The sequence below is a fragment of the Lepidochelys olivacea genome, assembly GCF_965140295.1.
Source record: "Lepidochelys olivacea isolate rLepOli2 genome assembly, chromosome: 4".
NCBI classification, from domain to species: Eukaryota; Metazoa; Chordata; order Testudines; family Cheloniidae; genus Lepidochelys; species Lepidochelys olivacea.
The window spans coordinates 105,331,659-105,357,869 of NC_140414.1; the positions used below are offsets into that span (position 1 = coordinate 105,331,659).

General features: G+C 44.9%; 1 protein-coding gene across 5 annotated transcripts in view; it reads right to left on the reverse strand.

Moving 5' to 3' along the window:
- The window catches only part of TBC1D1 (TBC1 domain family member 1), a gene marked incomplete at its 3' end in the record, with an annotated part of 200,274 nt that overhangs the window by 1,581 nt on the left and 172,482 nt on the right, over positions 1–26,211 (reverse strand). For all 5 annotated transcript variants that reach the window (XM_084625705.1, XM_084625704.1, XM_084625708.1 and 2 more), the window contains 4 exons: positions 22,246–22,490; positions 21,525–21,684; positions 11,968–12,137; positions 5–175 (listed from right to left, as the gene is read on the reverse strand). In XM_084625705.1, coding sequence (XP_084481831.1) covers positions 5–175; positions 11,968–12,137; positions 21,525–21,684; positions 22,246–22,490 — 746 coding nt within the window. The remainder of the gene's footprint in view (positions 1–4; positions 176–11,967; positions 12,138–21,524; positions 21,685–22,245; positions 22,491–26,211) is intronic.

Here is a 26,211-nt window from a genome sequence, read left to right on the forward strand (position 1 = left end):
GTACCTGCAACTCCTCCAGTAGTTCAAAGTTCTGTTTTCTCAAACTAGTGTTTGCCTTCTCCAACTTATCCATTCTCTGATTGTCATTGAGAGACGAATCTATCAACTCATCCTGAAGCACATGGTATTCAACTTCGTAAGCTTGCAACTGCTTGGCGATATCCATTTCAAACACCTGTTATATACATAATGGTATTAGATGCTATGAAGATCAAGAGAATCAAATGCATAAAAATTATGTTGGTTTATTTTTATGGTGTAGAGTACTTTTTTAGCTTATGTCCCATAGTCTTGAGGCAGTGATGTCCAATGGGTAGAGGACATGCACAGGAGTCAGACATGAGTTCATTTCAAATTCTGACATTAATTTATTGTATGACTTTGAGAGGTCACTTTTACCAAAGTTTTCAAAAAGTGGCCACCATTTTAGGTGTTTCCATTTTTAGGTATCAAACTTAAGTCAGGTTGGGCATCCAAAAATGGAGGTATCCAAATTTGGGTATCACTTTTGAAAACTGTAGCTCAAACCCCTTTATGTCTCAGCCACCACACATGTAAAATGTGGATAATACCTATCTACCTTTGTATAGCACAGCAAAAGCTTCACATGAAAAGTACTGTGTGTGCAGCTACTTCATCTATTTCTGACCTTGTTATATAATAACATTTTTAGTGTCTGAAAAAATATTAAAATTCTATCATTACTTCAAAGGATTTCATAGAGGAAACATTAAACCATGTTGGAGCAGAATTCTATTTTTAATCACTAGCTGTTAATCATTGACAGTATCTTCAGTCCTTATCAAGACAAATATTGAGCCACACCCTGCTAAAGAGACCTTATACTTTAAAGGTAGACAAATAAAGCAAAGTACATTGAGAGAGAGCCAGAGCAAAGAAATACTATAATGTTCTCCCCTCTGCTTGTGGTCTTAGTATATCCGCTTTCCAATTTTCCAGGAAAGCTAAGTGGTAGACTGTATTACTCTAAGGTCCCTGAACTACCTCACTGAATGCAATGAAAAGATGAAATGAGAATGACACAAATGTCAAATCATAGAAACAAATGGAAAACTAAACTTGAGTCACTCAATAAAGATACAATAGGAAAATACCCAAAGTACTGAAGTTAATCAGTTGTTCCTTATTTTAACTTCTTGTGTCAGATTTCTCTTAGAAAGGAGTCAAAAGTCAATTCCCATCTGAGATACACATTGAAGTAATGAGAAATATTGCCTGTTTCCCTCCTTTGCTTTGGGATACAAGGGGTAAAGTTTTCATTGCTACAGGACGAACATAATTTAAGAAGGTAACAGCTGAATAAAATGACTGTAACAACCTTAGAATTCATATTACCTGTTTATTACTCACACTATAAAAATGATCCCTAATAATTTTATTGCAGCATGAGTGTAAATATTTGGGCTTCTGAACATTAAAGACTGGATCTCAAACATAGTTTAGGTACAAGTAAATCACAGAATCATAGAAACATAGGATTAGAGGGAACCTCAAGAAACAGGACCAAAAATACATAGATTATCCCTGACACCATCTTCTTTACAGCAGCCCTTAACATATTTGAAGATTGTTATAGGTCCCCCCCTAGTGTTCTTTTCCCAAGACTAAACAAACCCAGGGTTTTTTTAAAATTTACAGGTCAGATTTTCTAAAACTTTTAACATTTTTGCTGCTCTCCTCTGGACTCTCTCCAATTTGTCCACATATTTCCAAAGTGTGGCACCCAGAACTGGACACAGTGCTCCAGCTGAGGCCTCACCAGTGCTGAGTGGAGCAGGACAAGTACCTCCAGTGTCTTACATATGACACTCCTGTTAACATACCTCAGAATTATATTAGCCTTTTTAGAAGCTGCATCACACTGTTGACTCATATTCAATTTGTGACTGTGACAGGTTTCAATCGGTTCACCGAGCCTCTAGGGGGCGATGGAGAGCTACTGTCCCACTGGCCGGCCTTAGTCACACCTTTCGGGCACTGGGGAATTAGCGGAGAAGGTGCGCCGGCCAGAGTCTGCAGCGCACCCCTCAGGCAGGGGGTGCCGGCACGAGTCTGCAAAGCGCCCCTCAGGCAGGGGAGCGCCGGCACGGGTTTGTAGCGCGCCCCTCAGGCAGGGGAGCGCTGGTACGAGTCTGCAGCGCGCCCCTCAGGCAGAGGAGCGCCGGCACGGGTTTGTAGCGCACAGTTCTGCTACCCGAGGTGGGTTGGCCGGGGTCGGGGAACGCAGGCCCACCCAACTCCACTGCGTTCCAGCCCAGGGCCCTGACAGTGGCGGGAGGAGAGGGTCCCGCCGCTGGGTCAGCAGAGAACCATCCGCGCCCCGCTGACCAAATACACCCACCACACTGTGCAGTTCTGCCCCTGGGCTACTTCCTACCCGGTCTCTCAAGCGGGCCTCTCCGGTCCCCCAGCTCGTCCGGGTATTCCGCTGCTGGCAGCTCCAACTCTCTCTCTGTGTCAGGCTCATGCTGGCCTGGGTTACAGCCTGGCCCCTCCAGGTCCCCCGGGTACTCAGCGGCTGGCAGTCCTGGTCGCTTCAGTCCTTCCTCCAGGTCAGGTTCCTCCTGGCCCAGGGCCTCCCCTGGGTCGGCAGCAGGGTCTGGAGGGAACAGCCAGCTGCCTGTGTCTGTCTCCCTCCCTGGTGCTGCCCTCACTGGGCAAAGGGCCCTGCCCTCTGTACTTCCTGTTCCGCCCCTCACCTTCCGGGGATTGGAGTAAGCGTGGTCTGGCCCTGCCCACGCAGGCAGAGAGGGTGGCTCTTTACCCTCTGGTTCGGAGGGAGGCCACCCTGGCTCCCTACATACCCCACCCCTCAAATCCAGCTCCCGACCATCGGAGCTGGTATCCTCACCCTCTCTGTGGCGGGATAGAAAGTCCGCATTGGCGTTGTCCCGTCCCTTCCCTCGATGGTGAATCATGAAGGCATAGGGCTGCAGAGCTAGATACCACCGCATCAGCCTGACATTATTGTCCTTCATCTTATTAAGCCACTTCAGGGGTGCATGGTCTGTAACCAGTATAAAGGGGGCTCCAAGGACGTAGTAGCGGAGAGCATCGACCGCCCACTTAACCACTAGGGCCTCTTTCTCCACAACAGAGTAGTTCCGTTCTCTGGGGAACGGCTTCCGACTGAGGTAAACAATATGGTGTTCCTCCCCGTCCACCTCCTGTGAGAGGACTGCCCCAAACCCTACTCCTGAGGCATCCATCTGAACGATGAAGTCATGCTGAAAGTCAGGGCTGAAGAATACTGGATCGCTACACAGTCTTTCTTCGATAGTTCGAAAGGCCATCTCGCATTCATCGGACCAATGCACCTGGCGGGGGCTGTCCTTGGTCAAGAGCTCTGTCAGCGGGGCTGTAATGCTTGCGAAGTGGGGTACAAACTGCCGGTAATAACCAGCTAAGCCCAAGAATTGACGTACCTGCCTCTTTGTGGTCGGCACATATTCCTGGAGTCCTTGGACTTTCCCGATGAGGAGGCGGACCTGTCCTTGGCCCAAGGTGTGTCCCAGGTAAGTGGTTTCCTCCCGCCCGATTCGGCATTTTTTTGGATTGGCCGTAAGCCCGGCTGCGCGGCGGTCCCAGAGGACTGCCGCTACTTGGTTAAGATGTTCCTCCCAGTTATTGCCATAGATGACCACATTGTCCAAGTAGGCCGCAGCGTACTTTGTGTGTGGTTGCAACACCCGGTCCGTCAAACGCTGGAAGGTCGCCGGGGCCCCATGGAGGCCAAAAGGCATCCGGGTGAAATGGTACAACCCTGAAGGGGTGGCAAACGCTGTTTTCTCCTTGGACCTGGGATCCAAGGGGATCTGCCAGTACCACTTTGTGAGATCTAAAGTGGCGATATAACAGGCCTCCCTGAGCTGGTTGAGGAGCTCATCGATGCGGGGCATCGGATAGGCGTCAAATTTTGAAATGGCATTTACCCTCCGGAAGTCAATGCAAAACTGCCGGCTCCCATCCGGCTTTTGTACGAGGAAGACGGGGCTTCGCCACTCGCTCTGGGAGCGCTCAATAACACCCAGATCCAACATTGCCTGGACTTCCTCTTCTACGACCTCCCGCATTCGCCTAGGCAATGGCCGGGTTGTCTCTCGGACCACCACTCCGGGTTCAGTCTGGATCACATGATAGGTGAGCGTAGTCCACCCGGGTTTCATGGTGAACGTCTTGGGGAATGCCCTTACTAAGCAGAGGGCCTGTTCTTGCTGCTCGACTGTGAGTGTCTCGGCTAGCTGGGGCTCACCATTATCCGACTCCTCGGGCGGTTGGGGCCCCAGGTCTGGTTCGTGGGGGTACGGGGCAACTAGTAGTCTTTCCCGTTCCTACCAGGGTTTTAAGAGATTTACATGATAAATCTGTTTTTCCTTACGGTGACCAGGTTGCTGAATTTCGTAGGTGACAGGCCCTACCAAGCGGAGGACCTCATACGGACCCTGCCAGCGGGCAAAAAGCTTTGATTCCTCCGAGGAGAGCAGGAGGAGTACTTGGTCTCCTGGCCCAAATGATCAAGCCTGGGCGCCCTGATTGTAGTGCTGCGCCTGGGCTCTTTGGGCTGCATTTAAGTTCTCCTTCGCAAGCTCGCCTGCCCGCACCAGCCGCCCCTGCAGCTGTAAGACGTATTGTAAGAGACCCTGCGTTGCGGATGAGTTGTGTTCCCAGGTCTCCCTCAAGAGGTCCAACACCCTGCGGGGTTGCCGCCCACAGAGGAGTTCAAAACGGGGAGAACTTCGTGGATGCCTGTGGGACTTCTCTAATTGCCAGTAGTAAAGGAGGGAGCAGCTGGTCCCACTGGCGGAGGTCCTGGGTGGGGAAACGCTGCAACATTCCCTTCAGGGTCCGGTTAAAACGTTCGACCAATCCATCCGTCTGGGGATGGTAGACCGAGGTCTGCAGTTTCTTAATCCCCAACAGGGCACATACCTGACAGAACAGCTTAGGAGCGAAGTTGGTCCCTTGATCAGTGAGTATCTCCCGTGGGAGGCCCACCCTTGCGAAGATCTTCACGAGCTCTGCAACGATAGTGCGGGCGGTGATACTTCTTAGGCGGACGGCCTCAGGGAAGCGGGTGGCATAGTCCATCAGGACAAGGATGTATTGATGGCCCGCCTTACTTTTTGGAAAAGGCCCCACCAGGTCCATCACTACCTGCTCAAATGGTACACCTATGACTGGTAAAGGGACCAGGGGGGCCTTCCATACCCCTGCCAGGGCTGCATGTTGGCAGTCCGGGCACAACACACAGTCATCCTTCACCGCACTGTGGACACCGGGCCAGAAGAACTTGGCCAGGACCCTAGCCACAGTTTTTTCCTGCCCTAAATGGCCTGCAGCCGGGATGTCATGTGCAAGCTTCAGGACAGCCTGACGATGAATACGGGGAACCACGAGTTGGGTCCGGACCTCTTGGGTCTGGGGGTCTCAATCAACGCGATAGAGCCACTCGTGATTGAGTTCAAACCTAGGCCATTGGATGGTGTGCTGCGGCTCCATGACCTCACCATCCACCGGGGCCAACTGTTCATAGGCAAACCGGAGCGTAGGGTCCTCCCTTTGATCTCGACTAAAGTCCACCAGGTCAGGAGGGGGGCCAGCCGTTTCCAGGCTGTCCTGCCCAGGTGTGGGAACTGGGGCAACTCCGGGGTTGGACCTCGAGTCGGGGCCTGTCTTCATCTCAGGCGGAGCTCCCTCGAACGCCTCTTCGGTGGGTAGGGATCGGAGCACCTCGATGAAGTCTGGCCAGTCGTGGCCCTGAATAACTGGATAGGCGAGGGATGACGCCACTGCCACATTCATTAACTGAGTTGCTCCGTTCACCGTGATGGGGACCTGAACCGTGGGGTACGATTTCACGTCTCTGTGTAGGCACTGAATCCGTACTTCCCCAATGGTCTGCTCAGTGTCCAGGAAGAGTGCCTGGTGGACAAGGGTCTACCCACAACCTGAATCAACTAGACCAACAACGTGGGTCCCGGCGACTTCCATGGGGGCTGTCAGTTTGGCCACAGAGGGTGGACGGGCCTGTCGCTCCCTGGTGCACAGCAGGCCAAAGTTGCAGTCCATCGCAGGACAGCCCTGTTGCAGATGACCGTACTCGCCACATCGAAAGCAAGGTCCTACCTCTGGGCACCCCGGCTGCATGGGTGCACCGGTGGGGCTGCAGGGTTGGCTGGGGCCCGGTGGTCTGGTTAAGCGTCCAAAGGCGGAGAGCGGTGTGGACTCAGGGTGTCGGGGAAAATCGGTCCTGCTGCCATCTGGTCGTCGGGTACGGTATCGTGCATCAGTTTGGGAGGTGGGCCCCTCCCCTTCAAGTTTCTGTGCACTGGGTCCAGGGTTTGGGGGGCGGGCTGCTGGTCCTATCGGGGCCTCTGCCTCTAGAAAGTCCTCCATAAGCGTGACGGCCGCGCTCAGACTTTGTGGCCGGTGCTGCAACACCCAAGCCCTCCCCTGGGTCGGGAGGATGTGCATGAATTGTTCGAGGATGACCTGTTCAGTCACCTCAGCTGCTGTTTGACACTCAGGTTGTAGCCATCAGCCGCCTGTGTCCTTCAATTCCTGGGCCACGGCCCGGGGTCTGGCACCCGGTGGGTAGACCTTTTCCTGAAACTGTTGCCGAAACATCTCAGGAGTAATGTCAAAGGCATTCAAGATAGCCACTTTCACTCGAGCATAAATGCGGGCCTCATCATCTGGGAGTCCACGGTAAGCCTTCTGGGCAAGCCCCGTCAGATATGGGGTGAGGAAGGTCGCCCATTGGTCAGGTGCCCAACCGGCCACTGAGGCAACCTGCTTGAAGGTCACCAAATAGGCCTCCGGGTCATCCTCAGGCCCCATCTTATCCAGACGGATCGGTGGGACAGGAGGGGTCGAGGTGGCCGCCCTCTCCGGCTGAGCCCCACCGTGGCCCGGCCACAGGATTGCAAGCTGCTGGAAGCATTGGGTTTGTTGTTCATGGTGCTGGGCCCCCAAGGTTTGAAGCAACTGCTGCTGGTGGGCACCCAGCTGCTGTACAAGTTGTAGTTGCTGCTGTTGCTGGCTCTCAGCCAGGAACTGGATAAGCCTTTCCATTTCCATCTTTCAATTAAGGGAGCTTCAGAGGCCCCTCGCTCTAACCCCTTCCTGCAAGGATAGGGATCGCTGCCCGCATTCTCCACCACGTGACAGGTTTCAATCGGTCCACTGAGCCTATAGGGGGCGATGGAGAGCTACTGTCCCACTGGCCGGCCTTAGTCACACCTTTCGGACACTGGAGAATTAGCGGAGAAGGTGCGCCGGCCAGAGTCTGTAGCGCGCCCCTCAGGCAGGGGGTGCCGGCACGAGTCTGCAGTGCGCCCCTCAGGCAGGGGGCACTGGCACGAGTCTGCAGCATGCCCCTCAGGCAGGGGGCGCCGGCACGAGTCTGCAGCGCGCCCCTCAGGCAGGGGAGCGCTGGCACGAGTCTGTAGCGCGCCCCTCGGGCAGTGGAGCGCCGGCACGGGTTTGTAGCGCACAGTTCTGCTACCCGAGGCGGGTTGGCGGGGGTAGGGGAACGCAGGCCCACCCAACTCCACTGCGTTCCAGCCCAGGGCCCTGACAGTGGCGGGAGGAGAGGGTCCCGCCGCTGGGTCAGCAGCCCCGCTGACCAAATACACCCACCACACTGTGCAGTTCTGCCCCTGGGCTATTTCCTACCCGGTCTCTCAAGCGGGCCTCTCCGGTCCCCCCAGCTCGTCCGGGTATTCAGCTGCTGGCAGCTCCAGCTTTCTCTCTGTGTCAGGCTCATGCTGGCCCGGGTTACAGCCTGGCCCCTCTAGGTCCCCGGGTACTCAGCGGCTGGCAGTTCTGGTCGCCTCAGTCCTTCCTCCAGGTCAGGTTCCTCCTGGCCCAGGGCCTCTCCTGGTTCGGCAGCAGGGTCTGGAGAGAACAGCCAGCTGCCTGTGTCTGTCTCCCTCCCTGGTGCTGCCCTCACTGGGCAAAGGGCCCCGCCCTCTGTACTTCCTGTTCCGCCCCTCACCTTCCGGGGATTGGAGTAAGCGTGGTCTGGCCCCGCCCACTCAGGCTGAGAGGGTGGCTCTTTATCCTCTGGTTCGGAGGGAGGCCACCCTGGCTCCCTATAGTCACCCACTATAACCCCCAGATCCTTTTCGTCAGTACTGCTGCCCAGGCAGTTATTCCCCATTTTGTAGTTGTGCATTTGATTTTTCCTCCCTACATGTAGTACTTTATTGAATTTCATCTTGTTGATTTCAGACCAATTCTCCAATTTATCAAGGTCATTTTGAATTCTAATCTTGTCCTCCAAAGTGCTTGCAACCCCTCCCAGCTTGGTGTTATCTGCAAATTTTGTAAGCATACTCTCCACTCCATTATTCAAGTAATTAACGAAAATATTGAATAGTATCGGACCAAGGCCAGATCTATGCTGGACCCACTAGATATAGCCTCCCAGTTTGACAGCAAACCACTGATAACTACTATTTGAATATGGTCTTTCAATCCATCTTACAGTAATTTCATCTAGACAACTTCCCCTAGTTTGCTTATGAGACTGTCATGTGGGACTGTGTCAAAGCCTTACTAAAATCAAGGTATATCATATCTACAGTTTCCTCCTGATCCACTAGGCTAGTAACCCTGTCAAAGAAGGATGTGAGGTTGGTTTGGCATAAATTTTTCTTGACAAATACATGTTGGCTATTACGTATTATCCTATTATCCTCTAGGTGTTTACAAATTGATTGTTTAATAACTTGTTCCAGTATCTTTCCATGTATCCAAGTTTGGTTGACTGGTCTATAATTCCCTGGCACTTCTTTGTTTCCTTTTAAAAAGAACAGATACTATGTTTGCCCTTCTCCAGTCCTCTGGGACCATCCTCCATGAGATCTTGAAGATAATCGCTAACGGTTCTGAGATTGAATCAGCTAGTTCGTTAAGTACTCTAGGGTGAATTTCATAAGGCTCTGCTGTTAGATGTATAAATCTAACTTATCTAAATATTCTTTAACCTTTTCTTTCCCTATTTTGGCTTGTGTTCCTTCCCCCTGGTTGTTAACATTAACTATGTTAAGAATCTGGTCACATTTTACTTTGTTAGTAAAGACTGAAGCAAAATAGGAATTCAACACCTCAGCTTTCTTGATGGCATCCATTAGCTCTCCTTCCCCACTAAGTAGAGGATCTACACTTTCCTTCAGCTTTCCCTTGCTCCCAATGTATTTATGGAACCTCTTCTTATTGCTTTTTATGTCCCTTGCAAGGTATAACTCATGTTGTGTCTTACCCTTTCTGATTTTGTCCTTATATGCTTTTGCTATCTTTTGTACTCATCTGTAGCAATCTGTCCACATTTCCACTTTTTGTAGGATTCCTTTTTGATTTTCACGTCATTAAAGAGCTCCTGAGGGAGCCTCATTGGCCTCTTACTATTCTTCCTATTTTTCATGTGCATTTATGGGATTTCCATTTTCTATGAAAATGAAAGATTCTGCAGAAAACACACAGTTGTTTCAGAATCAGCCTATGCATTCTGCAAGCCAGACTGTTAGTTTTGTCATGACCGCTGTCTTCCAAACTCCTTTGCACTCAGAGAGGGGAGGGAAGTCCCTGCTATCATAACCAAAGCATCAACTCCAAAAGGACAGAACGTTAGGCAAATCAGAAATTTCACTTAAAAGCTAACCAACTTAGGGCAAGTTATGGCATGAAAGCCACAGGCTACAGTTGCGGGAGGTGGGAGGATACGGATTTGCCTAGTAGCCTTGTAGAAGCTGCGATCAATGAGCTGCTCTCTCTAGCAGCAGTCCTTATCAAAGGAGAGCAGCTGTTCAGTCCTCAGGTCATTTTACCTGCCTGCTCTGAAACTAGAGCAGTTTGAACACAGGGCAAAATACCCTGTCGCTTCTGCTCAGACCTAGAAGTTTCCCTCAAATCACCTAGGCGTAGGTCTCTCTGTACAGCCCTGTACTCTGGCCTTTGTGCACTGTACATAATCTACCCCTCCAGAGAGTACCAACACTTTTAATGTCCTTCCCCCCTAAGCCCCAATCCCCTCCAATTTTGCCCACCTTCCTCTGATATTAAGTGTCAGGAAAAATCCTTAGCTAGTTTAATGAGCCTGTTTGTTTTAAATGAGCATTGCTGCCAGCAAATGGAAAGCCATTCTGCAGGGTTGTAGTGATTTCACCATGGATCCTTCTGGTTTGAAGGCCACGCTCACTTCTCACCCCCCAGGGCTATCTATGGACAGGCAAATGCAGCTCCAACGGCAGAGTGAACCTCACCATGTTTTGGGGAAAGGAAAGGGGAACAAGTCACCACATTTCTGTTCTGTGTTTGTACAGCACCTAGCACAAAGAGGTCCTGGTCCATGATTAGGCTCCTAGGCGCTACAGTAATACAGATAATAAAATAGCAATACTTGCCATCTGTATTTCCCCTCACTGTGAATCAGTTGTTACAGCCAGGTCATTTTCAGGATAATAGGGTCTCTATGCAGACCACTACAAACACGGGTTATCCATGTTCTTTACAGACCCACAAATACAGTATACTCCCGATTATCCAAACAGCATGGGCGACACGGATTTTATTCAGCTAATCAGGATTTTGGCTAAGCGATGGGGCAGGAGCCATTCAGCAGTGGGATGGCCACCTCCTCCTCCTTGCAGTCCAGGCTGGGGGGAGTTGTCTCTGCTCAATCCCACCAGAACCACAGCCACCCCACCGTCCCCCCGGCACCTTCTGGGAACAGGTGTCACTGGCCCTGCAGAAGCGCAGGAAGACCTCTGCAGCTCTGCTGTCATGACCCTGCTCCCTCACTCCTGTGACAGCGAGGCTACAGAGGTTTCCCTGGCTGCCACAGGAGACATTCAGCAGCAAGGTGGCTTCCTCTGCAGCCGGAGTCTCGTCCGCCTCTTTGCAATGCTGACTGCGGGTCTCTTCTCTATTATCCAGACCGCCACATTATCCCAATCCCTTCCTTGTCCCCCAGCATGAGATAGATGCTCTCTATAGCATGTTCCTCACACTGAGGGACAGGGAAGAGATTGGGATAAATGAGATTACACTGTGCAGCTGTTAGAACCACCTCTTATCACAGTAGTGTTTCATCATTTCTGCCCCAGTGGAATAACTGCCATCTTGAGGGATCACTCAATGCTTCCCAGTACTATGACTGAATGCAGGAGACTGCACCACCCCATCTCCTCTGTCTGGAAGACAAGTTTGCTGTTCCACAGCATTTTGCTATGATTGCTCAGTGGTTTGAGCATTGGCCTGCTAAACCCAGGGTTGTGAGTTCAATCCTTGAGGGGGCCATTTAGGGATCAGGGGCAAAAAAAAAAAAATGGGGATTGTGCCTGCTTTGAGCAGGGGGTTGGACAAGATGACCTCCTGAGGTCCCTTCCAACTCTGATAGTCTATGAGTCTATTAACAAACTTGTATCATACAACTTGGCAGAGCAGACATAATCAACAAAGAGAAGTCTATGGCATGGGTAAGAAAAGTTAACATGCACAAGGCTCTTGTAAAGCTATTTTTTTCTTCTGAAATTAGATGTGGAGAATCAGACTCTCTGGAAATGGATAAGCCTAGTATACACTCAGTCTACCTTATTCCCTATCCTGTAGAATGCACTGTACGTGGGATACAGTATTATTGCCAACAAAATGAAAATCAATTAAATACACTTAGTGAAAATCAGAACTGTAAATGTAATTAACAATGTAATTTATGATGACTAACTAATATGTAAGGATGCCCAGGTACTGTATAAGTAACACGGTTCGAAAGCTTCTTTAACGTATTCCAAACTACAATTAGTAACCTATTCTCAACTAGGAATAGCACAAGCACTTCTCTCCATTGTGATTTTACAAAAGAATACTACTACTCCTAACTTCTGTTAATAAGAACATTATTTCTCTTGATAATAGGTAAATGTTCAGATTGTCTCATACTTGATTAATGGTCTTTTCCATCTGTACCAAGCCCAGGTTTGGGAGAATGCTTTTAATAAAATCCACTATGGTTTCTAAGTTCTCATGTTGCAGAATCAAGGGTTTGTGACTTCCCAACAGGCTTAAAGCCACTTTAAATATAACCTCTGATCCCTGAAGAAAGAGCATATCTGTGAAAACAAAGAAAAACCAAAAGTACATAAAACAAGCACATCTTTTGATAAGAATAATACAACAGTAAAATTTCCAAAGGATAACAACTTCATACACTATAGAGATCAAGAGGCTAGAAATATTCACCAATCAAGCATTTTTGTAATTGTGTTTTATAGTTAAACAATTTTTTTAACAGTACCTTACATTGAAAGGGGAAACAGAACTTTTGTAAAAGTTTTACACTGAAAAAGAAACATTTCTTTAATACATGGAATCTGCATCAGAGGAAGTCAATAAGACACACAGTGTGTGAGATTTTTGAAAGGATCAGATATTCATATATTTTATGTAGGAACTGTATTTTCAGCTATGCTAGCTAAGTCATATGCTTCAAGGGCATGAACTGAGCAATGCTATGTAAAGCAGTTCCTTCTCCTGTTCTGCAAAAATAGTGTACAAAAAACCTCATGTAAGAGAGAGTGAATGTGCGCATGTGCACACATGCCTGCGTTGTGTAGTGGGCTGTGATTTTTTCTAAAGCATTAGATATACATGTGGCATTATGCCCCATATTCTTCATAGCAATATTATTATGATATGATTATGGCATAACTATGATGTATTTTATGCAAGAGAGATCATGTAAGATATCACTGAAAAGGTTATAATTCACTGAATCTGATTATCCTATTTGTATGCATGTATCATTTTGGTATCTGAAGTTAGGAATATTGTCTATGCACCTATTACAAATGTGTTTACACCTGGGGAACGCCCACTAGGCAGAAGGCAATCAGTCTAGATGGCTGGCTGGGCAGGGCCGTTAGAAAGAGGATAGGTCTTAGAAGATGCTAATCTCCCAGAAGGGAGCCTTCCTGAGGACACTATAAACAGCCTCTGACTCATTGCTGCTATGACCCTAGATGTGACCAAGTCACCTGGTACTGGACTCCATCTTGAAATACCAGTGTTTTTTCACTGAAAGCCATGGGAACTAAAGTTGGAATTAAAGGGTTCCTGCCACATGCAAAAGCTATTTAAGGCAGGGGAGTGACATCATGTGGTTCTTCACTGATCCCCGCCCAGAGGAGATGCTTGGAAACACCTGAGAAACAAGGACTGAACTGGGGGAGAAGGGCTGAACACAGGCTAGAGGGAATTCTAGCCTGTGGAAGGAATACCTGGGTTTTAAGCTGCAAGCAAGTGAAGCATGCCCTTAAGAGCCTCCAGCCAGCTTAAATAATCATTTAGGGTGAGAATTTGCTACTCATATCCAATTTCTTTAGAATATTAAGCTTAGTTTGCTTTTTTGTTTTATTTGCTAGGTAATCTGCTTTGATCTGTTTGCTATCCTTATAATCACTTAGAATCTATCCTTTGTAGTTAATAAACTTGTTTTTGTTTGGTCTAAAACCAGCGTGTGCGGGAGTTATTACTTGGGGCAGAAAGCAGTATATATTCCTCTCCACATTGAGGGACGGGGTGAATTTCATGAGCTTATGCTGTACAGTTTCCTGTGCAGCACAAGACAGTATAATTTTGGGTTTACACTCCAGAGTTGAGTGCATGCCTTAGGAACTGGGAGGTGCCTTAGCTGAGCCTTCCCATAAAGAGCTGATCTCAGCATCTGTGTGTAGCTGCAGCTGGGTGTGTCCCTACCTATACATGTGCTGGAGGGGGCTTGAGGGCCTATCACAACAATACAGTGTAAAGGGAGCCCAGGCTGATGTGTCAGACGGGCTCAGTGGTACCCCAGTTCCAGGTGGCATGCCGGGGGGAACCTGTCACAATACATCAGGACCCATTATTATTCAATTATTTAAGTGTCAATTGTGTGTTTCACTAGCTAGATCAATTGCCCTGATTGGTGAGTTATCACCCGAGACATCCAGTACATATTTAAGTTATGTATAAGCTAGGCCAGGGGTAGGCAACCTATGGCACACATGCCCAAGGCGGCATGGGAGCTGATTTTCAGTGGCACTCACACTGCCCGGGTCCTGGCCACCGGTCTGGGGGGCTCTGTGTTTTAATTTAATTTTAAATGAAGCTTCTTAAATATTTTAAAAACCTTATTTACTTTACATACAACAATAGTTTAGTTATATATTAAAGACTTATAGAAAGAGACCTTCTAAAAACGTTAAAATGTATTACTGGCATGTGAAACCTTAAATTAGAGTGAATAAATGAAGATTCAGCACACCACTTCTGAAAGGTTTACGATCCCTGAGCTAGGCTATGCAGTGAAATTGGACAGTGTTACCTCTTCTTGTATGTGTTATGTTTTTTGAGGGGGGTCATGAGAACTCTATGAAGAAGTAAATGGAAGCAGCTGAATTTATTAATTTTCAGCTGTCAGTTCTGAGCTTGAATGGAATCATAAATTAAAGAACTTTAATAAAAACAGTAAGTACCTACACTTTAATAATAAGAACGGAGTGTAATCTTTCTTCAGCCCTATTTCTTACCTACTGAAGGGAAGTGCTAAACTGCATTAGGAAAACATAACACAATGCGTATGGGACTTGAGTTAAAGAAATCAGTTTTCTAACTGCATCTGGGTTTATTTGTTTTTAATATAAGTATCTGATAAACATATTAATATCCTAACAAGCCACATAACTAATCACATTTGTAGTGTATCTTGAAATCTTACTAATGTGAGCTGTGTATTAATGCTGCAGGTGGCCCCATAAAGACAGCATCCTGGTACACATTCAGCACAGTGCAGCCACAGTATCTAGCTACCTTTCAGCATAACTTCCTTTCCATCTCTTCCTTTTTCCTTTACAAACAGCCTACAATCTAGCACAGGTCTTTATGGAGACAGGAAATACATGAGAGCTACCCTGCAGCAGCCAACGATACCACTCACAATCCAACTGGCCAGGGGAGATACAAAAAGCTCTTTTCCTCCATAGACTCTCTTGCTACTAGACCTCAAAATCTGCTCTGGGTTTCAAAGAGGGACTTTGATACAGGAGGAAGTTTTCAGTATATTATGAAAAGTTATTAAGGGCAGGGGGAAACCATATGGGGGGTAGGTGGATTTTTGTTTTCAGTTCAGGTTTCCTAATTACCAAATATATCTGTGTTTATACAAAGGCTTCCTATCTCTCTTCCTTCTACTTGAACCTGCAAGTGAGGTCATGCTGCTGAACTGGTAGCATCACAATAACTTACATGGTAATAGGCTGATGCCAAACACATTCGGACTTCATGATCAAATAGAAAGAGAAACTGAGCAATGAGGGAAAATGCTGATGTCAAAACCACAAGTCTCTCCAGTGCAGCAAAGAACATAGGAAAACACTGGCTGACTACATTTCTGTGTACAAATATTCTCCCTTTTGAAGCTTGCATCAGAATGAAAGTTTCCCACTACAGTACCTTGACTTTACCCTGAAGTCATAACTCATTTCACTCCCTTCCTGTGTTCATCTCTCTCTCACAGAGGGACAGACAGAGCATGAAGCACATGTAATAACTGATAATAAATCTTATATTTCTACCCCATTCATCCTAAAAACAGTGCAAACAGCTCCAGTTCCAATTCAGTACATTCTATAAGAGGTAGGGCTGCTCTGAAAGACATAATGGAAAGTGAGCAACTGTCTTCATGTGTCTAGAGAAACTTGAAAGATACAGGACATTGCTCTGTAAGGGAATCTACAGTATTTAATATTAATACAGAGAACACCAAGCAAGAATCAAGAAAGATGAAGTACAAAGCAGAACCTAATTATGCAGAAAATAATACATCTACATGACCCAACACCTGCCCCTAGAAAACATGCAGATTAACTCAAAGTGACCTATACAGTATTAAGGTATAAGTTGGATTGATTATATACTTCTGAAATATCTCATTCATATATAAAATAGTGAGCGGTGAACAAAGGCCCATTTATTTTAGGAGCTTATCCATCCCTAAGGCTTGCTGTAAGTGGGCTGCAAGCCAGCGACAATGCAATGTAGGCATCCAAATTAACGTCAGCATGACCGGCAGACATCAGGATTTAAAATCAAGTTATCTACAATCTTGGAACAGAATAAATGTTGTTCTTCCAAGTCTCCTCCACCACTAAGTAAATAGGAGGTTTTAGAGAACCTTTGTTTTGCAGTACCCTCACATGACCTTCTATTCTGAAGTGTTGAAAGTTTGGACAGATGGAGAAAAAAGGAAAAAGGCAGTTTTCTACTTTCTAGCATAACACAGCCTTGTAACTCCAGAACTTCTTTATAACCTATGGCTTTAATACACTGGAATATAGCCTTCAGAAGAAAGTGGGATCTAAGGTAGTCTAAATGCACTGTACCTTTAAATACTACATTGTTACATGGCAACTGGGTTGCAGGAGTCAAGGAACGAAAGATTGTCCTATCTACTATTGGTGCACATGTGCCTCATGCACTTCAGTCCAGAGTCTTTAGCCAGCAGTATCCTGGCATGCATCCTGGTCTTTACCCAGCAGGACCAGTCACTGTGCATGCACCCTGAGAATCCTCATGCTCTGCATCAAGGGCATATAAGGGCAGAGTGCATCAGTGCTTCTCAGTGCCTCTGGCTTTGAGAGGGAGCTTGCAGTCTGTGTGACTGCCAGCTAATTTCTACTGAGTCGTTAATGGTTTTGATATTTTTAACAGTTTTTAGTATGAAGTGGTAAAAGCGGAGACTCTGAGGTTACTACCTGGGAATAAGCAATCGTGGAATGTGCATACGGACAACCACGTGAAGGAGAATGGGAAGTTACTTACCTGTACAGTAACAGGAGTTCTTTGAGATGTGTTGTCTACATGCACATTCCACAACTTACCCACCACCCCTCACCTCTAGAGTCCTTCTCCATGAGATGCTGCAGTTGAGAGGAAATTGAGGAGCACTGGTGCACTCTGCTCTTATATGCCCTCGATTCAGAGCATGAGAACTCAGGGTGCACGCACACAGTCTGGGTACTCCTGGCCAAAGATTCCAGATTCAAGCGAATGCACCAATAATGGAAAGTGCATATGGACAACACCTCTCAAAGAACTCCAGTTCCTGTAGGGTAAGTAGATTTCCATTGAATGGGCTGCACAGTCAAAAGTTGGCAGGTAAATCAGTTTGCCTCATTAGTCTGCATTTGAGCCACTAGAATTCAACTTTTTTTTTCTTCCTCCCTAGGAATCTAATAAATGAGTGATAAAACCAAAACCTGTCAGGTTGTGCAAAACTGAGTGACCAGCTGTGTAGGAATTACCTAGTTCCCAGCACTATGTGCAGTATTGACAATTCCAACCATTCAGAAATCATAAGATTGGCTTAAAATCATGACAATTAAAAAAGAAGTTTGAGGTTTCTATCTTTCTTCAGATTTCTGAGCCTTTGGCACAACTGAGGGTGAGAAACTTTCATTTTAAAAAGGAGTCAGTTTAAGATTCTCACCTAATCATATGCTTCCAAGAGTTGCTGCTTTAAGAAAGCCACCAAATATTGTGAGACTTTCAACACTGGACTTGTGCTTCTGGGAAACAACAATGACTTGTAGGAGGTGGTTTTAGTCTTGCATGCTCCTCTGCTGTGACAAGGCCCTCGTTCCACAGAAGTCATTTAGTTATCTCACCTTTTATTCCATTATAAATTCTTTGCTTTTTAAAGCTCTATAATCTTTCAGTGGCAAATTAAAAGCAAAACACATGATATGCAAATCTATATATTGAGGAGTCGCAAATATATTAGGTTGGGCATAAACTAAAAGCATGTGTCTTTTGTGTATCTGCAGTCAAGCAGTTCACAAACGATCATACTGACACGTGATAATTGATAACACAATTAATCACGGATGATTGAAAAGAGGAATGTTGATTATAAACTCAGTGCATGACACTTTCATTTTCATTCCATTCCTAAACAGAATTATTGTCAGTTAGACATTGATTATTGTGAGGCTAACCTGTTTAGAACACAACCTTGTTCCTTGATTGGGTGCTGTGCTCACCATAACTAGCTGTGCATCAAAAAAGGCAGTAAATATAGATTTTATCTATGTAATCTATTCCATCCTTAGCACCATGGTATCTTCCAATGCCATATTTTGCATTGACTTAAATAGGAACAGGACTATTCTCCTTGAAATAAATATTTATTATTTGCTTTTGTTTTGAAAAAGAGACTGATTAAAAAGGTTAGGAGAGTGGTCATTTTAATGCATCAGTAAATCATTGCACCTTGTGTGCTTGATCACTCAAATCTATTTTCCAAGATAGGAAATGAGAATGATTAGCGGCACGGAAACAACTTCCATATAAAGAAAGCTTTAAAAGATTGGGAATGTTTATCTTAGAGAGGAGACAAATGAGAGGACATGCTAAAGATATATGAAATGATGAAGGGCATAGAGAAGGTAGACTGGCAAATGTGCTCATTCTCATAAGAAAAGATCACAGGGACATTTAATGAAATAGAAAAGCAGAAAATTTAAAACTGATAAAGGGAAATAAATACCTATTCACGTAACACATAGTTAGCCTGTAGAACTCATTGCCACATGATATTATTGAGGCCAAGTTCTTAATAGGATTTTTTTTAAAGAACTGGACATTTACATGGATGCAGACAATGGGTAACAATTTTCAAAAAAGTGACACAACAGCCTAAATCACGTTGGGATTTAGGTGCTTTTGAAAATTTTACTTAATAGCCAGAGTTAGAATAGCAAGGGTTATTCTTCGGGCATCACCCAATCTCTAACTAACTAAATGTTATTTAGGAAGAAACTTTCTCTGTGGAGAAGTTGTTCCAGAACTGTGACTGAAAGGTTTTTTGTACCACTTTCAGAAGCAGCAGGTCCAGACAATCTTGGATGCAAGCATACTGAAGTATGTGGACCACTGTCTTTATGACAATTCCTATGCTCTGAAAACAATGCTTGATTATATGTTTCTCTCGATGTGTTTCTCTGTACTGTGAAGCTAACGTATTTCCAGGATATATGGCACCACTGTACTAGCCTCTCTCCTTGGCTCTTACATGCATCAGCTCCTGCCTATTGCCTAAGCCAGTGGCTCTCAACTTTTCCAGACTACTGTACCCCTTTCAGGAGTCTGATCTGTCTTGTATACCCCAAGTTTCACCTCACTTAAAAACTACTTGCTTACAAAATCAGACAGAAAAATACAGAGGCGTCATAGCACACTCTTACTGAAAAATTGCTTACTTTCTCATTTTCACCATATAATTACAAAATAAGTCACCTTGAATATAAATATTGTACTTCCATTTCAGTGTACAGTATATATAGCAGTATAAACAAGTCATTGTATGAAATTTTAGTTTGCACTGACTTCGCTAGTGCTTTTTATGTAGCCTGCTGTAAAACTAGGCAAATATCTAGATGAGTTCATGCACGCCAGGGGTACGTGTACCCTTGATTGAGAACCACTGCCCTAAGCAAGCAACTAATCTGGTTGAAATGAGTCATTCTTGTTGTGTCTTATTAACTTTTGGCCAGTGTATTTATTCTTAGTGAGGCAGGTGTCCACAATCTTCTCTCTGTGTAGAGCATAGAGCACGCCCACAAAGCTCCAAAAGTGGGTGGCATTCCCTGGGGAGGGGACTGGTCAGAGCAGTTGTGGATGCACCAACTCAGTTCTTCCTTTTTGGAGTTTCCACGGGTGGTGGAGAGTTAAAACCTCTTTCCTGGGCGTGGCGGGGGTGGAGAAGAGGAGAGGAGAGGAGAGAGAGAAGGTGACCCTTTGGGAGAAATGATTCAGGGAAACTGGAACTGAACTGAAACACACACTTTTTATTTCAATATGTATGTATAGTTAGTTGAGTCACCCATTTATGAGTGATTTAGTCATGGGACACCAATTGCCTGGTTTTGTGCCCCTCTAGAGTGTGTATTGTATTGTATTCCTAGACCACTGTGTGACGACACTGGTCTTATTCACATAATTATAAAATTTTAGGCATATAGCCCCTAGAATATCTAGCCCCATATTCATTCTGAGATATTGGATGGAGAAAATACTGATGAAAGAGATGGACCACAAGTTCTAATAAAAAGGATCAAAGAGATTGATCCAGAATTCAGAATGATCTACCTGTTGAAGTCAGGGTGGAAGCAACGTACAGAAAGTCAACAGCCGAGGGCTGATCTACACTATCGCTTAATTTGATGTAACTTACGTCACTCAGGGGCGTGAAAACAACACCCCCCTGAATGACATAAGTTACATGGACTTAAAGCAGTGTCCACACCATGCGATGTTGTCGGGAGATGCTCTTCTGTTGACATAACTTCCGCCTCTTGCAGAGGTGGAATAATTATGCTGATGGGAAAGCACTCTCCCATCGGCACAGTGCATCTTCACCAGACGTGCTGCAGCACCGATGTAACATGGTAGCGTAGGCTTGCCCTAAGGTGTAAAAAGAAAGACAGAGAGACCTACCCACCAGTTGCACGCAGTACTCTGTGATGTCAGCAAGAGGGGATGAGAGGGAACAGGCTCTATGAGTTAATTTATGCAAGCTATATTATAGGAATTGAAGATGGACAAAAATCTAACAGCTACTATTATATCAAAGGGACACCAGAAATAAGATATGAGAGGATTAGTGCCTATGGAATACTGGTGAACCTTGAAAATATATAAGGAATAGTTACATCAAGAACAGATGTAATGCCTGCAAGAGAATGGGCAATGATGGGTCTGGAGTCAGGCAAGTGGAACGGTGTAAAATCTCAGAAAGTGTCCGACCAGATGTTAAAGGAAAAGATTAGATCCATACTGAATACTTCAGGAGCAAAACAGGCTAAAGTTAGCAGTATTATACAGCATAGAACAATACTGATATAGACTCACTGCAGCAATGCCAGCATTCCTTTGTGAAGGGGAAGCCTAGGACATTGCAGAAATGGGATTTCCAACTTAATGAACATAGGAAGGCTCAGTAATTGGGAAGGATTATAGGACTCAGCTGAAATTAGAAGAATGAGGAAATCCAAAGAGAAAAAAGTTAACAATAGAGGTGACAGGTTTCAGAGTAACAGCCGTGTTAGTCTGTATTCGCAAAAAGAAAAGGAGTACTTGTGGCACCTTAGAGACTAACCAATTTATTTGAGCATAAGCTTTTGTGAGCTACAGCTCACTTCATTGGATGCATACTTTGGAAAATGTAGAGAGACAAGACTGTCAGTTCCAACCTTCTACCGTCTCTGAACAGCATTTTGCTATAACCTCCACACCTTCACTTCCTATAAGCTGACTTTTGTCACTACACAATACATCTGTGGAAGTGACTATTCATCAAAAATAGGATAAATATTGTCTTAGGTGTATGAAACAAGCTGGATCCTGTAGCAATGCAAACACAGTTTCAAGAAGACCAGAAAGGTATTTTTATGAAGAGTTACCGAATACTCTGGCAACAAATCCCAGGGGAAACTGAGAGGCAAACATGGTCAGAAACCAGGGGGCAGCATAGAGACTAGGGCCAATCTCATGCTCCTCCAAGTGATTGTAGAGATCTCTGTGGTAATCGTGAAGAAGTCTGGAAAGTTGATACATCTGGATCTGCAAAGAAGAGAAAAAGAAATGAAGAACTGACTAAGAATAACAGACTAACTGGAAGTTATAAGAACAAAGCCCATGCTACTCTTTCTCATGAGAAAGAAGGAGTGAAACATATCTACCAATTCATGTTCAAACACACTTATAAGAAACTAATCTGAAGCCTTTTCAGTGACTCAATGGGTAGCACTTCATGATTGGCCACATTAACCATCCCTCTCACCCCTAAGCTGGCAGAGGTGATGCTCCCTCTTTCAGGGTTCCCTGTATTTTCTCCCTACAATAGCCAGCTATGCAGGGCTATCTGAAGACACACTTCCATACAAGGGCTACTGAATGTAAATTAGTCTTAAACACAGAGTTGTGTGTGTTTTTCATAATTTCCCAATGACCTCTCTTAAACTGAAACATAAATCTCTTTAAGATCTAATCTTCTTTATAGTGCCCCTTCTCTTTAGTGTTTCTGCAGTGGAGTCAAAAAGCAGAATCTGACAATCACATCACTAACAAATTATATTGCTATTATTAGCAGCATCCTTTTTACAGAGGCATAAAAACAAATACCTGTAAAATAGTCATGTCGGGACGATACTGTTTCCTTAGGCCCATGTCAAACATAAGAAACTTCAACATCTTAAAAGCATCTTCTTCAGTCATATGAAGCAGCAGAACTCCTGCTACAAAACTCAGGCCCTGGCAATACCCTACTTCTGGGTCCAGAAGAGAATAGGCCTTCAGAATATTGTAGAGTGACAGCTGCCCAGCTCCCAGTTGTGCTGAGAAATAAGGATGTGTTGGAAAGGTGCGTCCTGTGAAAACAACTGAAGTTAGCAATTCAAACGTTAAACAAAACAAAACAAGCTTGCTAGGTTACCAAGTTAAACAAACAATCTTTTTAAGTCAACTTTCAGTGCTGACATTATTGAGTTTATTCTATAAGGCAAGGGGAGGTTAGAAATATATATTTTTGTAATTTAAAAAAGACATGGCTTGGATGACTGCTGGGGTCCAAATAAAGAAGTCTTAGACCAATGTTCAGCTATCTGGACCAGATTCTGATCTCAGTTTCCCAATCATAAATTGAAGTCAGTGGTGTAAACTTCAGATTTACCGTGATGCAATAATAAGAATCTGATCCTCTCAACCAAAAGCAAACAGGACCACCACTTCCCCCCTCTACTCAATTATCCATAAACTCTTCAATATTGATTTGGGATGGTCTATAATAGCAACCATTGTGATGCCTATTGGACAATAGTAATTCTATTCGTTTCTTTATTTATAATTAGCTAATCCAAACAACATAAATTTACATTTCTGATTGATCTGTGCTACTTGCACAGTGAGATAGAACTAATCTGCTTTTTTATCAAACAGGGCCATTTTATTGAACTTTCCCTAAAGATTCCTATCAGTATGTAAATGACCATATTGAAGGTCTGTCGTTCACAGAATATTAGCAGGTGTTTCAGAAACAGATTTTTGGAAGAATGAAAAACAACCATGAGATTTCCCCCCAACAACCTATCTGAATTCAGAGGATGTTTTAATACTTCTTTTGTTCCAGGGCAAGTGATATGTCTTTTGTAGTTGCCCACTTGTTAAATATCACCCCATCCTTCAGCTTCTGGAATGTTGCTGTATTGCTCGGGCTGGAGGTGTGCTGGCAGATACCATCAGAGCTCTTGTTTCAAAAAGACAAAGCCTGGGGCTGGTTCTTCCTGCATTCCGGTTAGTGCTCTGAGCTACCGAGTGGAAAACCTGCATTTGATTATTTCTGAGTCTGGTCTCATGGCTGCCAAGACTGTTAAGGAATTAAGTGCTGCAGATGCAGAGGGAGTGTGATTAGCTTCCCAAGTGAAAGAGCAGCTTTCATTTTTCTGCAGGGACTTCTTTCCCTAAGCTAGAAGTTATTCTAATACATTTTGATGAGAGACCCACTTAGCCTCTCTCTGTCAGCAGTAAGGCCCCCCTGGCACTAGTCATTCAGGGAGAAGGTATAAACTGGGGTCTGGAAAAAATCCAATACAGAGGGGTCCTGAAAAAGGAGTGGGTGGGGTGGAAGCAATGTTGCTAATCTCACTATTTGGTGTATTTCTTAAAGCCCTAGCTGCTGCTGGAGTCCTGTAATTAGATGTGAATCAGCTTTTTCTTAAAAAAGTTTGTGGCCTTCATAATGGCAGAGAAAAAGCTTAAAAATGTGACCTAAATGCACCTTTAGAGGCTCAGATACTAAAAGGTAAATAAAAAAACCCTACATTTATTTTTTAAAAATACTGATTTTTAAGAGTGATTTTTTTTTTCAGAGGGGTAGCCGTGTTAGTCTGTATCAGCAAAAATAGCGAGGAGTCCTTGTGACACCTTAGAGACGAAAGCTTATGCCCAAATACATTTGTTAGTTTCTAAGGTGCCACAAGGACTCCTTGTTATTCTTGTGATTTTTGAATGCTTGAAGTTGGTAAGTTTGGGAAGAGCGAGAATACTGCAGGCATTTACCTCTGAACATGGCACATCCCTACCCTGTAGCGCCAAAAAGCCAGAAGCCAACAAGCTCAGCAGGAGAAAAAAGTGAATGTAAATCCAGTTATTTGTTCCACATTCACTCCTGCATTTTGGGTCTGAAGTCTCCCATTGACTTCAATAGGCTTTGGATCAGATCCCATGAAAGGCAAAATATAAAAGTCATCTTAAAGTTACGTAGACTGATTTTTTAAAAAAAGTACTGAAGTTACAACAAACTCCTACGAGTTCTGTAACTGAAAGATGAGAGAAAAAAAATCCACTAATTTTTAGTTTATTTTGTCCATACACAAAGTGCTGTCAAATCCACAAAAGAGACAATCTCAGATTATCTCTCTTGACTAGCCAGTTAAGACTTTGGAGGATCAGGACCTACATCAAGTGAACCTCGTAGCTCTAAGGTGAGCAGAGATTCTTGTAAGTCTTCATAGGATTGTCCCCTCAATTTGTATGGACACTTCACAGATCAAGAGGGAAAAGAAGTTTTTTAAAAATCCAAACAGGAAAATGTGATTAAAATTTTTTTAAAAAATTAAAAACTGGCAGAGAAACTGAGGCAGGTGCAGTACATGATTCTCCATTTTTTTAATTGAGCAGAATGTAAACTCCTTGGGGCAGGGACTGATTTTCTGTTCCATGTTTATACAGTGCCTAGCACAATGGGGTCCTAGTCACTACCGCAATACGAATAATACAAATACATTTCAAGTAGACAGTGATCATCTGATGGTTCTGATAACGGCTGTACCACTATACAATTCAGTATGTCCCCAACTTCAGAATGAGAGACAAATATTTTAATATTTATACTAATGCATAATCACAACAGGATGCTCCAGCTGAACTGTATTATATTGATTCATGGCAGCTGTGCTGTCATTGCAGAGTCTTCAGTGCCTACTAGCACACTAGGCATTGTTTAATACAATTCACGTCCTTTTAAACTTGTTTTCTTAGGCAAGGTTAACATCAACAAAGATTTGTCTTTCTTCGCTATTCCAGCTCTGACAAGGTCAGATACCGACACCCTTACTCATAGTTAGCTGTACTTTTCAATTCCGTGAATTCATTGGCACGTCTTGTGCTGCTCATTAGTCTTAACTATGAGCCTGGCTGTACACCTGCTCAGGAGTGGGGGCATGAGCTACTCACATTGCCAGCTGCAAAACAGGGAGGGAGAAAAGGCAGACACCTTCTAGTGGGATGCTACTGCATGTTGGCAGAGAATGGCAATGGCCTTGGCTCAGTTCTTCCAATGCGTCAGCCAGGAGCAAGCCAGCAAAAAGAGAGTAAGCTGTGACAGGAAAGGGATGGGCATACCTTACTTCTCATGGAGCAAGGGGGAAGCAGGAACCAAATTGTGACTCTCAGTGCCCACCCTGCTGCTTGGGCAGTGGTGGTATGTACTGCCCCTTCCTCACGCTGGACTGCAAGATACCAATTCAGCCCAGTGTGAGTAACAGTATTATGATTTGGCCAAGATCTCCTTGACTTAACTTGGGAAAGCTCTGAAAGTGTTATAGAACACATCCCCGAAAACAGCAATACCAGGAGGGATGAGCTGGAGTACCAATGAGAAGCACAGTCAGGAAAGTAACTGAAATACTTTCCTCATGGATTGTATTTTCTAAATGGATAACCTACCTAATTCTCAATTACTGAGGGACCATCTCCACTCATTGTTATATTTTGCTTTCCACAACCAAATCTCTGTACAACTTTTCATACATTCATAGATATTAAGGTCAGAAGGGACCATTATGATCATCTAGTCTGACCTCCCGCACAACACAGGCCACAGAATCTCACCCACCCACTCCTGCGAAAAACCTCTCACCTATGTCTGAGCTATTGAAGTCCTCAAATTGTGGTTTAAAGACAATGAGCAGAGAATCCTCCAGCAAGTGACCCGTGCCCCATGCTACAGAGGAAGGCGAAAAACCTCCAGGGCCTCTTCCAATCATGAGTGATGCACCCGAGTATTCGGATTCTAATATCTAAACTGTATTG